The sequence below is a fragment of the Pomacea canaliculata genome, linkage group LG2 (genome assembly GCF_003073045.1).
Source record: "Pomacea canaliculata isolate SZHN2017 linkage group LG2, ASM307304v1, whole genome shotgun sequence".
NCBI lineage: Eukaryota > Metazoa > Mollusca > Gastropoda > Architaenioglossa > Ampullariidae > Pomacea > Pomacea canaliculata.
Window position 1 is genome coordinate 16897129 of NC_037591.1, and position 15067 is coordinate 16912195.

Below are 15067 nucleotides of genomic sequence, written 5' to 3' on the forward strand. Positions count from 1 at the left end.
TAACTGGGACAACCCTCATAAACGTATTTTTATTGCCACTTTACTAGTTATTGTTTTCATATCAAGGACACACTGCTCTGTTATAATCATATTGCTGCTAGTACTTTTGACCTACATGTTAGAGAAACGGGGGTGTTTTTTTCTAGCAATCTTGAAGTCTCAAACACTCATAGCTACAAACTCACAACCACATTCTAGAAGGACATGAGCATGCACAAGGTCACTGGAACTCACAAACATCTAAAGTCTTCGTCGCCTACCTCTTTGAAAATGGTCTTGAAGAACTTCTCAAGCATGGCATTGCGCTTTTCTTTGGTGACGGCCATTTTATACAGCTCCTTCTCAGGAATGTTGGGGAAAATACCTTGCTCGATATTGAAGTCGGACAGGAATTCGATCAGCTGCTCCACAAACTGGTTTCTTTCTTCTTCGTTGGTGAAAACAACCACCTTTAAAAAAACAGTTATGTACTTATGGAGACTCACCTTACAGTTATTCCCTCAACCAGATTACATCTTTGGACAGAAACAAAGGAATACAAAGCGCTGATAAAGCGACATTCACAAAATTTCACTCACCGCGACCATGACATTTGCTACTAATATCTCACTGACTTAGGTTTCTTTCTTATTCTCGTTGCCACAGTTACATCTACAAGCACTGGTACCACAATCTCATTGTTATCGTGCGTCTCCTCCTCATCAGCATACTCATAATGATGATCCCCACAATCTAGATCATTGTTACTATAATTTACTCATGTTCTCGTCCTCCTGTTCACTCACCAGGTCGTACTCCTTGGGCACCTGTACCAGCATGACGTTGCGCTTCTTGTTGGAACTGAGCGTGACGTTGTCATAGGACAAGGTGGATAGCTTGATGGAACGCAGGTGGGAGCCCATGGTCGTGAAGACCTCTAGCGTGTCCTTGGTCGTCAGGTGCAGCTCCACCCCACGCGGCGCCTCCAGCCCTCGCCACTCCTTTGCGTCAATCACTGGAACAAACAAGATGGAAGTGACGTAATGACCCTATAATGTTCTTTTAAAATCTGTCTTTGTGTCCACCTCACATATATTTTTCTACTCTGTGTGTGTTTAAAACAACTATCCTGTTAACCTGAAATGCTGCAGGATAGAGTCCTTCGCAGCTGACGACGTCTCTCCCTCTCCGCACGCGCCTCATTCAGCTGCCGGTTGTACTGCCAGCGCTTGCACTTGGACAAGATATACGCAAACAGCACCACCACTGCAAAAACATAGCGAGGAATAGTAAATATTTTAAATAACTGTACAAAAGAGAACTTACAAGTGCAAAGGTTAAACAGGTGGCTACAAAAATTGGCTTTGCTTAACGGGAATCATAAGAAAGTATATTGCATGCAAGCCTTGGGCCAGAATGCAAAATATTTTTCAGTTTTGGAGTGATACAGTATGATGACGATGCAAAATGGCATGAAAAGAAAAGACTTGACGAAGAAGGCTTTGTATGAGCCATGTCCTGTAAGTAACGAGGCCATATTTGAGAAAGAACAGAAGACAAACCTAAAGGAAGTAAACCCACGCAGGTCCAGATGATGATGTATGGGATCTCACTGCCTTCGAAGTAATCATAACCTCCGTGGTCTGGGCACGCCTCCAGCGAGTCCTGGTCTATTTCCAGCGTCCCGTTGCACGGGAGATCTTTAAACAAAAATACAGAAATCTTTAACCGACAGGTAATAGAAACCCCCCGTATCACTTCATACTGCAGTTTGATTGCGTCACGCACCTTCACATATCTGTCTTCACCTTATGGAAAAGTGAATGGCATCAAAGAATGACAGACTTACCATGGGGCAGCAAGAAGACGTCGCCCTTGATGTGCATGGACAGCTTGATTTCAGTGGCGTTCATGATGACGTCAGACAGGGTCGTGTTCATGATCATCCCGACTTCTTCTTCACTGAACAGCCTGTAAGAACACAGGAAAGAATCCCGTGAACTTCTCGAACATAGTTTAGTATTTTGGGTTTTGAAAAAAATAAAGTTTGCGCTTTCATTTTACGTATCAAATGTGTTTTTGAAAACCAGCAAAGCAAGCAGGAGGAGTGACGACAATAGACATACCCATTGGCAGTATTCTCAAACCAGAAGCGGTCGCCGTCACGCACGCGGTACATTTGGTCAAGGATGATCGACTTGAAGAGTGGACCCGGTCCCTCGGCAGTGGTCTCCATCATACCCCCGACAAAGATGTCGACAGTGTCCATACTGTTGTGACACTCAAATAGCTGAAAAAAATTGCGGAAGCAACCTGTACATATCATTCAGATTTTCTCTTCTTAGGAAAAACCCACTGGTAACGACTGGCTTTTATAAGCGTTCAGTCTCCTGAATACATATCGTCCATGTTTTTTAAGGGCCTCTCTTTAGTGCATCTCTTGTGTATCAAGTTCAAGGCCAAAGTGTGGATTAATGGTGGTGGTGCACAATGTCAAGTGTTATTCGAGAACTCACGACATCTGAGAAAGTAGATATCACATTAAATGTACCTTCTAGACTACTTCAGGTTATCTATTGTTTACCTTCTGTCTGTCTTGTCTATTTTTAAAAAGCCTTCAGTCTACATCTCATCTTGTGTACCTTTTGACTTTCCGTTGTCCTGTTCGGCCAGGAGAAGTTGGCAATGGGTGGCAGGCCCATGTGGCGGCGGGCGGTGTTGTAGTCTGGGAGGCCGTAGTCTCGACCTTTCATGATGGTCAGCACCACGGCGTCATGGCGAGAGTAGAACAGCGGCCCGTAGAATTTACCTGAGAGGCACAGACGCGTTCACATACATCAGTGTTCACTATATGCCATGCACAAACGACAGTAGTGTATGTGTGTGCCTGCGCGTTATTTTTCTACATGTTTTTGTGGTACGTGCGTTTGGATGTTTATATGTTAATTTCTTAAGCTGCTGGACACAGAGTACTCACTGCGCAGATCCTCTACAATGATTGTGTCATCAGCTTCGGCAGATTGAGCTGTCAGTCCAAGCAAAAACTCACTTGTACCCAGCATAGAGTTCTCCAAAATTTCCTATCACATAAGAAGAAAATCTTGTCCATAATTATATTCCAATTCTAAGCACTTTGTGTCCTTTGTTTCAACATTAAAACGCGCCCATCCGTTCCGTTTTAGCTACAGAAATTGCGTGGGACTGAAACAGTTTTGGTTGAGAATGTATGTGTGCCCGCAGACCTACCTTGGAGTTCCAGTAGGTGTTGCATAAGCGATGAGGCCCCATCAATATACACTTATTTTCCTCCGTCTTTTTTCTAACGAGATGACGAAAAACATAATCAGCATGAATAGTATGATAAAAGTGGTGAGAACAAGGTTGCTATTCCCTTATTATCTTCCTAATGAAAATACGCTAGTGCAACTGAAAGTGAACTTACAGGGAGACAAAGAGTTTACAGAAGAAAGGAAATGTAATGACCGCACGAAATGTGTTAGAAATGCATTGAATTGCATATGCTGCAATATACGTGGTTTATTTGGTTTAGGGCGTACAGGAAGTTCAGACCTCTATGTAGCCTAACGTTTAAAGAAAACAACAAAACGAATAAAAGTTTGCTTATTATTATTCCTGATATTAGTCTCTTCTCATCTTTATTTTTTTCTCCTTCTTATTTGGCTTTAACATATGACATGTATACCATTATCCAAAACCATTAATAAAGAGTCGTGACTCACAGACTGAGGCTGTATGACGCGGATGGGATGAGCGTCATGATATAGTTAATGGCAGCGGCATCAAATAAATCAGTAATTTCACTGATTATCGACGGATTATAACCTGCGTCAAGGAACAAACACGTAAACTAACTACGATTTACAAACAGTATCAAGCAACCAATAAGAAGTTCTATTCCAACTGACATGTTGCAGGCAACCTCAAGACAAATATGATAAATAAGCTCAGTAAAAATATATTTCAGTCTTTTCAGTCACTGGGGTGTGGTGGTGATATATACCGGACTTATCTCGTCGCCAGTTGTTTGTGAGGTGAGGGAGGTGCCATTTCCCCTTCCTCATTGCACCCCTTTCCGCTACTATGCAAATAGTCAGCTACCCGATCAACAACTTGGTTATCTGGGAAAGTCTGCGTTATCTAAGTCCGTTAATGTGTATCACTCGGGGAGGGAGTGGCTTCAATATATCATTAGATCGCTCTTGTTGCAGCTATATTAAGTAGTAAAGATGCTTATGTTAACCTATAGCCAACTCATGTGGCTTGAAGATATTACCTGGATATGGTTTGACGGGTTCATTGACGAGAAGTGGCAACCAGTCGTACATGATGATTTTCTGAAACCAGATGAACAGCATGAGCTACGAATGTGCACTCACAGTGCTCCAGAGAGGGCAACCCAGCTTGTCTAATGAGATCACTTTTAGCGCCCAAATGACCTTAATGAGTCCCCTACCTGGTTAGTGAGGTCAGACTTCTTTTAAAATCATGTTAATGTCTTAATACCCCAGGTTTAATTTTTTGAATGCTCAAGTTAACGGGCTTAAGAGACCTGTAAAACGGCGATGACCCAGTGGCGTGTTTTGTCAAAGATCTCGTCTGAAGTCCAGTTCTGGTGATGGCGAGCCAAGCTCTCAGCAACGCTGTTGTGGTATTTGAAGAACAGCAAGTTTAGCGACAGCAACCAGGGGTTCTCATACACGTGGGTGTCGCCGAGCCCTGAGGTTGTCAACGAAACATAAAACTCGATTAAATGGGAGAAAAGGCGAAGGAATGAAAAAGCAAAAATCGAAATAGACAATGAACAAATTTTGACGTGAAGGGAATCTCAATATTGACTGATAAAACCGCATCTTATTCTTGAAAAGGAATTTCACACAAGGAGGAACAGAACATAAATGCCGCGCAATTGAAGTATTTATGTCTAGAAAACACAGTATGGTGAGACCATATACAATGACAAATATATACAGTGAAACACATAAACGCCAACAAATACAAATCGCGAAACAAATTCACAATGAACAGACCAGTGAAACGGATCCAATGAAAAAAGATCTTATATTAAAGCAGACAAATAGTGGAATGTAAGCAAGCTGAAATAGATACGGAAAAGACATGAGTGAATAAGCATGGACAACTATTCACTGTTCAAAGTTTAGGCTTGTGTCTCCTCTGTTCATAAAGACCTTTGATCATACAATGCCACCCCGTTCCTGGAGCAGAAACAAGAAGCAAACCCGGAGAGCGGACCGGGTGTTGCAGCAAGCACTCCAAGTCCATGTAATGTGTACGTACGCCAAAGCGTCTCCGGGACGAGGATCGTCTTGTTGCGGGTCGGGTACATCTGGAAGGGCAGCCTGACGTCGTTGAGGAGCGGGTACATGCAGTGCTTGTCCTGACACGCCAGTTTCCCCGAGTTGGGATCCCGCAGGTAGGAGGTGCGCACGATGGAGTTACCGTACAGAAAACTACCGTCTATGTAACTTGAAGCCTTGTTCAGCTGCAGCAAAGCAAAGACAGAAGATGCGACATTATACTTAGGCAACAATACCGACAGGATAGATAACACCGGCGATAGAGTAAGTGGCAGTAGGTGGAAAGATAAGTAATAGTAAATTAGGAATCAAAAAGTGTCACTTTGGACTCAAATTGAAAAAAAAAAAGAATATTAAGAAACATTACAGTTGAAATTGCCATAAACGATGTTTGCTGTGATTTCTACATTTTTTTAAGATCGAAACATTTTACATGATGTGTGATTTTATCGTGGGATGGCATGCTAATGATGTGTCACTTGTCATGAATAATACACGTGATACGATGCAGGATGAATGATACTAATGATGAGTCGCAAGTGACATGTCAGAAAGAATTCGAGATGCTGGTTACTTGGCGTCGCGGGCTGTTGGGAGACTGCCCAGTTCTTCTGTCGTATGCACGTCGTTCATACGGCATCTTGCGGTCCCCGCGTCCGTCAGGGTCAAAGTCGGGGTCATGACGTGGAACGCTGACCTCCAGAATCTCTGGCGGGCATGAGGTGTCATCCGTTGACGTCAGCTCTCGCTGCACGAGTTGACCTGGAAGGTCAAAATACATCGTACGTTATTAAGAAACAGCAAGTCGACTTGCCTGTACGTCAGTCTGCTCTCTTCCTTTTCTCTCCTTTCCCTCTCTCATCCTCCTATCCACTTTCCTAAGTTACAAACTCTGATTAATCACTGCAACTTTTCCATTGCTCAGTCAATCATCAATATCTCTCCAGTCTTTATAAATAGATGTAGCAAACTTTTGGATGAGAAACTAATTCAAATAGAAAAATATCCTGGACCCAGCGTTCAAACTGCTTCGCTCCCAGTTACGAGAAAAGAATCTGATAGGATTGCGCAGTGCATCAGGCGGGCGCCATCGTTGTTTGAAGGACTCACCGAAGAAAGCGAACAAAGCTGTCAGGTTTCGCCGGTTACGGATCCCACTCTTGCCTTTGAACACCAGATTACTTAGCTTTCGGGGGCAGGGACGATCACCTCCCGACGCCATGTATGTATTGTCCCCATATGCAGACGTAATGTTGCGGGCTAGGGGCCGACCTAGAAATATAACACACATAATATAGATACCAACCTCAGAACTTTACAAACAATTTATGAAACTACAGATTATAGCTTTTTTTGACAAAATAATTGAAGGAAATACCAAGGAAAGTATAATTATTATACTTAAGCTTAAGAATGAAAGAAAACACCTTTCATACTAAAAAAAAAATAATTAAAAACTATGACTTTCTGTTTAGAACGCTGACTTTTAAAAGACCTTTGTATGTTTTGATAATTTCCTAGATTGTAATAATGAGAGAAAAGATTACTTACAGAAGCACATTAAATTAACTTGTTTTCTTAATTATGTATTAACACACTGCACACAACTCACCCGCGGCTCCTAGCTCAGGTCTGAAGATGCTGTTATGGAAGCCGTCGAACCTCTGGAAAGTGCAGTTACGGTCGGACATGGCAGCATCTGCACAGTTTGGAGTGCGATGTTATAAGAAATTGTTGTTTTTTTTCTTTTATACTTAAATATGAAGTCGACCGAGAGTTGAAGATGATGACAGAAGGAGAAAGAGACAGATATCGACTGAAAGAGAGAGAACTTACCTCCCCAAAAGCCACCCGAGAATACACAAAGAAACGTCCATGCTGAGATGACAATACTTCTCCACCTCATTTGTGAGCTCCTCTAGTTTCCTGGGGACGATAGATGATGACAACACATCAAGTACATGCATACAAGTGGATAAATGAAAGAAAAACATGTATGCATTAACAAAAAAGAATGTAAAATGACAACAAGACATCAATAATCCCCAACGACAAAGTATAAGCTTCTACCTAAATGCTTAGGCAGAAAGTCTCTAAAATATCCCCAGGAGTACCAATCTTTGTAAAATATTATAGAACAATATCTTAAAATACAAATGATTAGAAAACTCCCTCAAGTCACAAACACATTCTAACGTTTGCAAAAAAACAATGTGCACCCAAAGCTACAGTTCTGCTATTGCTTTTCCAGGCAGACTGGCCTACGTGCCATGTGCCATGAACCGACAGTTTTTAATGTTTTTTCGTCAATCTTTTTCTGTTTCAGGGATCTGGGACGGACTAGAACAGGATGTTTGGTCGAAAAACGCAGGCCTGTTTAATGCCACCCTCTTGCCAGGCCCCTACTTTTGAAAAAAAGTCTGTCGAGATCACCATCACGATTTGCTACTGTCGACGTGACGTCAGTCAGAAAGTCCATATGCACAGTGACAATCCACCCGTACACCCACACAAAACCTACTTGCACGTACCCGTGCTCTTCAACTGGGAGGACGAGTATCTTTACAATGGCATATTTAAACATATTTTTCTCAAACAAAACCATAAAAATAAGGCTAAACAACGTATTTTTCTCCAAGCTGAGATAACTTAGGACCATACATGATGACCCTGAGGGCGCTGTTCGAGAGCATTTCCTTGCTATAAAGAGAAAACATCTTTTTATCGAATAACAGTACTGTATAAACCTGTTTATCATGCTTTGATTCAGTAAAAGTCTCTGTGTTAAAGGTATGTTTATCAGACTAAATAACGTAAAAGCACGGTTATCAAGAGTAAGCACTGAAAATATACATGGATGACGCAAATGGTGTAAAAATATGTTCATCAAACAGTGCTGTGCAGTAGCCAGTAACCGCATCATGCATCTAGATTCTAGACTCTAGAATCTAGAGTGATGATGTAGGAAAGGCTAGGGGTAAGCACAGAGCGACTGAAGAGGCTAAACATGTAATAAAATAGTCTGTTCCGGCAAATTTCACGCGAATCACCCCGCGCACGCAGTGAACACTCTCCGTTGAGCCATGATGCACGTGCAGCTTGTGAAGTCACGTGCTGAGACCGCTATGCGGCAGGTGACAGACAACAGGTAACAACGCTCTCAGGAGACTACGTCACGCATGCAGGTCTAGTAAAGGCATGTCATTTTTAACGATTGTTGTAAAGTTTACTGGTGTTCTGTCTACAAGTGCAGAAAGGAACGTCAACTCTTGAAACATGGATAACTACTAACCTGAGCAAATGAAAGTTTGAAATAAATTTTGTGTGGGGAGATGGTAGTAGCAGTCGACACTACACTCAACTAATGTGCCGCACAAAAACTGGGGAGGGATTTAGATTTAGTCACTCGACTTCACAATGCTCAGACCTTATTCTTATCAACAACAACAACAACAACAACAACAACAACAACAACAACAACAACAACAACATAAAGAAAAAAGAAAAAAAAAGAAAAGAGCATGTCCCAATCATACTAAAACAGCTCGCTAATGGCACACAACTCCATGCCCCACTCCTTACTGCTCAATTTGCTCAGCTTCTACCCCATCTCCCAGCTCAATGGGATCATACCAGATAATTCTGTTTAAGCAACTAACTTTTAAACCTCAGCTATTCTGCAATGTTATCATCTCTTCCCCAAACAGATTGCACGTTAATAATTGTTGCAGCTACTGCTTCTAATGAATTAGTTATGATTAAGGAACTCAGGCAAGAATAAATGATCTTGTTGCACTTTCACCAAAATAAATCCTTCACCACTCAGGGAATCCCCTTTCTCCTTGCAATATAGTACAACAGTTTCTACACACTTCATCTCCGACGTGGGTTTAATATTGTACATTATCCACCCAAAATAAAACAAGCTGACATAATAAAACACTACCATTTGAAGGGAATTGACTTGTACAATACAAACGTCATCACAATCATTTTCATATCACAGCCTCACATTGCTATCTCATTTTACACCGCACGCCCTCAGTTGCTGGCCTTCTTTAAATAAAACTTCATCCTGAAGGATTATTCCTGTTTGTGTACTTGTATTCCATATAAGCAAGTGTGCTTGTGTTATTGTGTAAATGAATATGAAAATAAGTACCAAAGAAACAGCGGAAGACAAAAGGTGCTAGTTTTAAAAAAATGGTAAAGCTCCTAATGTTCACAGTCGTTAGGGAGTGAAGTTTTGGAGACCTCACTTTTCTCGGGGCCAGCTTTATGTGAGGGCGGTGCCCGTCTTTTCTCCCTCTCTGTCTTACCTTTCCCAACCTTCTATGGAGTCAGGTACCCATTCCCGCCAGGTAAGTCGACTGGGGGAAGTTTACTGCGCAACTCGGGTGTTCAACCAGCGCTCTAATCACCTAGCTACCCGCAACCCCTAGTCCTAGCTTGTGAGCAAAATACCTGCTCTTAAACTATCTCTTCCTTTCATAAGCTGAAATACATTTGTCTTTCTTAAAGATAAACAGATATTTCTTATCGGGCGCTGAGCAATAGTCAAGATGGGGTTTAGAAACAAAAGTTGGGGAATCCCCTTGTCGTCACGATGTTTCTCTTATCACACAGCGCGCGTCACACGTGTACGTCCGGGAAGTCCTGTTAGTAAGTGTCTGTACTATCGGCTTCTCCAGAAGGGTTTGTTTGCCAGTATCTCTCACCTCCAACGCGAAAATGGCCTTTGCTGACGCCGTTGGGGAAAATAAAGTCACAGATAATGTGCTGATGCCAGGGTAATGACATGGCATCGCTGCCTGCATCGTGAGAGGCGACGCTTCTCTCTCACGATAAGGACCTATACTCACGTGCATGGATTAGTCAATGAGATTTACACAGCAGCTGTAACAATATATTATTCAATAAAATTTCCCCTTTACTAGACAGGTGTGACACACACACACTCACTCACACACACACGCACACTCACACACACCAACACTCATACTCGCACACAGCTCCTGATGTAAGATACTGTTCAACAGGCAGGAAACCCGGCTGATTTCAACTACACGATTTGCTGACGAAAATAAGAAAACTAAAGCTGTACAGCTTATCGGATTGATCAAAAAGAATGAGACAGAAAGAAAATGAAAAAGAAGCAAGAAATAAAGGAAGCGAGAAAAAGAAAGGAGAGCAGGTATGAAAGGAAGAAAGCGAGGCAAAAAGAAAAAAAGAAATAAACCAGTAATAAGATGGCTTTTCCGGAGATTCTAGACAGATAAATCATTATGACTTGGATTGTGTTTCTATTGATAGTTTCATCGCGACTCGTCTGCTTGATTACTTGTACGTCCTCCAGTCTAGTCCTCCTTTCCTTCAGTCACGTGCAGTTTTACTCATAAAAGAACAAAGCAACACACACGCGTGCGCGCGCACACACACACAGGTTGGTGGTGCACTGGCATAAATACCCATCAGCACAACGAGTGAGAGTATGTCGGGTCGGACACACTTTACTCTGGATATGACACATGTTTACAAGGCTAACTGTCATTAGATACATAGATACATCTTTGCTAAATATCTCAGCAATTAATTTCTGGCTTGGTAACAGCATTTCTTACAATACACTGCCTACAGTTTAATTTTCTAACCCATCCGTGACTAACATGTACTAAAATATATTTATTCTAAAACACCTTTTACTTGTATACATACATGAATAGATGTTTATATGTTCATAGGGACTCATAAGTTAGCAGTGGAATTATTTTTGAACGTACTGATAAATTACTAGAAAACATAATAAAACCAAAACCGAAACAATAAAGGCTAGAATAGTGTTTCTCTTACCTGAAGTAAGCTACCAGATACAACAGTGCACACTGTCCCACCTTTTTCTAATTTCTGTAGATTGTTTTCACTTCTCTCTAAGCTAAGAACATGAAAAGCATGTGCTTGTAGCTGAATTTCGCGCGAACCCGATCACCGCACGAACAGCACCTGACATAAGGCCGCCGATCCCGTTCCGCTTTGCTCTTGTCGACATCGTGTAACGGGATTGCTAGATCACCTCGTGTGGGTGAAAGCGGATGTCGTTCTGATTGGCTGACGAACGCTGACGGACACTGACGGAGTCAGACGAGCGGACTCTATTCTGCGGTGATATGGTTGCGGATCTGTAGATGAGAGTTCGTAGAACAGCATGGCTAGCGACTGGTAGAGACGGAGAGACAACACGTAACTGATAAGAATAAGAAAATTTAAAATAAAATTTGTCCAACCAGTCGAATAAGCAAAAATATTTGTGGATGAATAGCTAATAAAGATTTTGAGTTGTAAAATTAAAGACTTTTGAAGGGTCATACTCCATTTAATTAGTATTTGGGAAACTTTCAATCTACCATTTTGTTTAATTTTTCGTGTCTCTGTGTGTTTGTCTGCTCGTCTTCGTGGTTGCATATATCAGTTTCTGCCTTTTACATGTCTATCGTTTTGGGTGTATGTCAGTTTGTCCGTTCGCGAGTATGTTTTTCTGTCTTCCTGCTGCCTCTTTGGATGTTGCTTTCATTTAGTCTGTCTGCCAAATTCTATATCGATATATGTCTGCTAAATACACACGTACCCCCCCCCCCACACACACACACCCAGAAACTTCGAGTCTGATCAAGCGAATGACAGGAGAAAGAGAAAATAGCGGACTTCCCGTGGTGTAGTATTTTGTTTTCGTTAGATTGGAATTGTCTTCAATTTCACTCCCTACCCATTTTCTGGATAACGAAGGAGGTGACTAATCCACTTGTATACCCGGATTGAGTAGTCAAAGGTTCCATGATGGCAATACCTAAGTTTATTTACGCTCACTGAACGTGACTATTACATCCTTCATCTGTCAGCCCACCAAAGTCCGGCTCCCGCTGATCGCCCGGGCAGACCCAGCGACCCCCTACCTGCGGTCCCACCCCCCCAGCACACACCACAACACCCTCCCTCGCCCTTCCATAGATGATCGGCCCGGAAACAGGAGGTCGTCAGAGGCCATCGTCGATGCGGATTTGTTGCCGCGCCGCCAAGGTGATGATGATGTGAGGGTGCAGCAGGTTAACTGCCAGGTGTCGCTCGTGTCTCTGTCTCAGGTCTACGTCCGTCTGCTGTAGGGTGTAATCAAGGCGGAGATGTACTCGTACACTGCTGGACATGAAGCCCTCGGGGTGCGAGGCTGAAAGAGCTATCTCCTCCAATCGTCATGTGACCTACATCACACCCTAGTGATCAAAGCAGCGCATCAACACGGATACACATCTTCTCAACATATCCGTGTCAAGATCGATTTAAAGAACCATACAAGCATCTAGACTGCTGGCACTAATGATTTAAAGAGGCACTTATACCATCTTGACTGCTGTGATATGTGAGTGCGTTGTCCTAATGATAGTTTGCGTAAGATGATGACGACTGCCTACTGGGTGCGCGCTCTGCAAGATTATTTTTAGAACCCTTAATTCATGCATTCTCTTTATATTTCCTGCTCTATTTTTTACCGGACAATTGTAAAAAAAATGTTTAATGTAATTCGAAATCACTCCCACCCCTCCACACATACCCAACACACACATACACACAGACAAACGCAGAAACGCACAAACACGAATTTGTTCCTATGCTGGGTCCTATTAGTTTTACGAGCTTTCCAACCATTTTAGATGCTTCATAAGACCAGAGAGCTTAGATATAGAGAGGGTGCACTCGCGACCGGCGGGAAAGCTCGTCGGTTAGAGTTATCTTTCGTAATGGGGTGCTACCAAACAACACGGCACAAGGCGATCGTTTGAGGCAAGGTGGGCAAATTTTTCTGCAATTAACTGTCAGATTGCCAGATTTAAATCAACCTCAAAAGAAAAACGTTTCCACAATTTCCCAAAGGACGAAGAGAGATAAGCTACAAATTTATTCTCAAATTACGATCTATAAGTGTACTGTAGTTGAGAGCAGTCTACTACAACGCGTGTTGCTCTTTTACTATGATTATTAAAACGACTTTACTGCTTATACTGTGAAACTGTGTGATGAATTCTCACTTATCTGATTAGAAACCTATTTAAATTTGTTATAGTATTTTCATTTAAGGCATTCGTCTCTGGGGTGAGGTGTTATAAAAATGTTTGTTATTAATATATTGAAAAATTATTACAACAGGTCCAAAATAATGATGAACTTTATGAGAAGGAAAGATTTTGACCATCTTACACCATCTGATGTATATAGAAAAGGATACTATCTCTGCTCGGATCATTTCGAGGAAAGTCAGTACAACTGTCCAACCCCCCAAAAAAGTCTGTTAAGATATTAGATATATTTGTTATTAATTATGATTATTATGATTTGTGTGAGAATTTATTGCTCATGCTTGTATGTAAACAGAAATCTATATGTCTCAGTATGTGAGCAAGTCTTCTGAATGTGGCTTGTTTATATTTATGTGTAAGTCTGTTTTTTCCCATATTCATAAATTCTCATAAATTAGATTTTTATGGATTTTAAATAAATGCGAATTTGTGCTCATGGATGTGCTGTTTGAATTTATAAAAGTTATCCTTTTTAAATATAGTCAGCTGTCATACTTGTATTAAAACTCTCCCAAACTACCCTTATCTAAGCAATTCTCATCAATAAAAGACACAAAAATCTGTTCTTAGATAAACGTCATTTCATGTCGCAAACACCTAGACATTTACTCCAAAGATAAACACTGCTAGCGACGACTTTGTTTAGTAGTGGTTGATAGTAGCAACTGCGCCGTAGCACCCCATTTCGAAGGGACGCAACTCCGTCACTACTTTTCTTAACAAGTAAGGATAAAGAAGGAGTGCACCCTCTCTATATCTAAGCTCTCTGATAAGACCATCTCTAACGGGTGTGACGTCATCTTAACCCCCCTCCCTCCTTCCCCCACATTGTTGCCAATTTAGGTCCCAAGATGTTCGGACTTTTACTTGACTTTAGTCCTTAATTTAATGGCAACATTTTCTAGATTAAAAAATCTTTTGCAGCAGCTAGTGGGGTTAACGGAGACATTAAAGTTGAAAGTAACTTGCGTGCTGTTTGTGAAATACAGACACGGAAAATACACACGTTTGGAGGACTCAGTGTCTGCTTCTCTGGGTGTGGAACAGCTCATGAACGTCTCGGATATCCTCCTAGTATCTGGGAAAGTCTGTCGATTTTCCTTAAAAGTTACTGTAGATGCTGCATCCGCAATCTTTAAAATGACCAATGGTGAAACACGAAACTCTTCCTCCCTCCATCCCACTTTGAGGCTGCCCTTCCCCCACCTTTGCTATCTCGGGTATCCATCGAGTGACAAAAAAACCCGTTACAGAACATTAGTGAATTGCGAAATACCGTTTGTGATAATGAATATTCAAGAAGAAACTGCTGAGTGATTCGTCTTGGTACCCCGTTATTTACCAACCTTGAAGTGAACAAAAAATGAAAACCATTTATGATAAGCCTTGCGGGAAACATAGACTAAAAGAAATATTTTGAAGTGAAACCGAGCACCGAACACCAAAAATGCACATGTTCTATTCGACACCCGTGTGGTGTTGGTGATGAAAGGTAGTAACGAATAAAAGCACCAAAAACTCCTAACAGAAAAGCTTCATTCGTCTAGATAAGTGTGGTTTCTAACACTTCACTCTCCGTTTATCGAAAGTAATGGGACTAATTAATATTTGCTTAGTCACAAAAATATA

General features: G+C 41.6%; 1 protein-coding gene across 4 annotated transcripts in view; it reads right to left on the reverse strand.

Moving 5' to 3' along the window:
• Positions 1-15067, reverse strand: part of LOC112558393 (dual oxidase 2-like) — a 54655-nt gene that overhangs the window by 11119 nt on the left and 28469 nt on the right. For 3 of the 4 annotated variants that reach the window (XM_025228874.1, XM_025228872.1, XM_025228875.1), the window contains 17 exons: positions 7152-7241; positions 6928-7014; positions 6426-6587; positions 5890-6077; positions 5296-5500; positions 4550-4716; positions 4274-4334; positions 3720-3822; positions 3226-3298; positions 2957-3059; positions 2622-2788; positions 2106-2269; positions 1829-1950; positions 1542-1679; positions 1117-1245; positions 786-994; positions 261-449 (listed from right to left, as the gene is read on the reverse strand). In XM_025228874.1, the coding sequence (XP_025084659.1) occupies positions 261-449; positions 786-994; positions 1117-1245; positions 1542-1679; positions 1829-1950; positions 2106-2269; positions 2622-2788; positions 2957-3059; positions 3226-3298; positions 3720-3822; positions 4274-4334; positions 4550-4716; positions 5296-5500; positions 5890-6077; positions 6426-6587; positions 6928-7014; positions 7152-7221 (2337 nt within the window). In that variant the 5' untranslated portion in view covers positions 7222-7241. Of the gene's footprint in view, positions 1-260; positions 450-785; positions 995-1116; positions 1246-1541; positions 1680-1828; positions 1951-2105; positions 2270-2621; positions 2789-2956; positions 3060-3225; positions 3299-3719; positions 3823-4273; positions 4335-4549; positions 4717-5295; positions 5501-5889; positions 6078-6425; positions 6588-6927; positions 7015-7151; positions 7242-11165; positions 11380-15067 lie in introns of those variants that run through there. The other variant, XM_025228871.1, reaches the window with a different exon arrangement.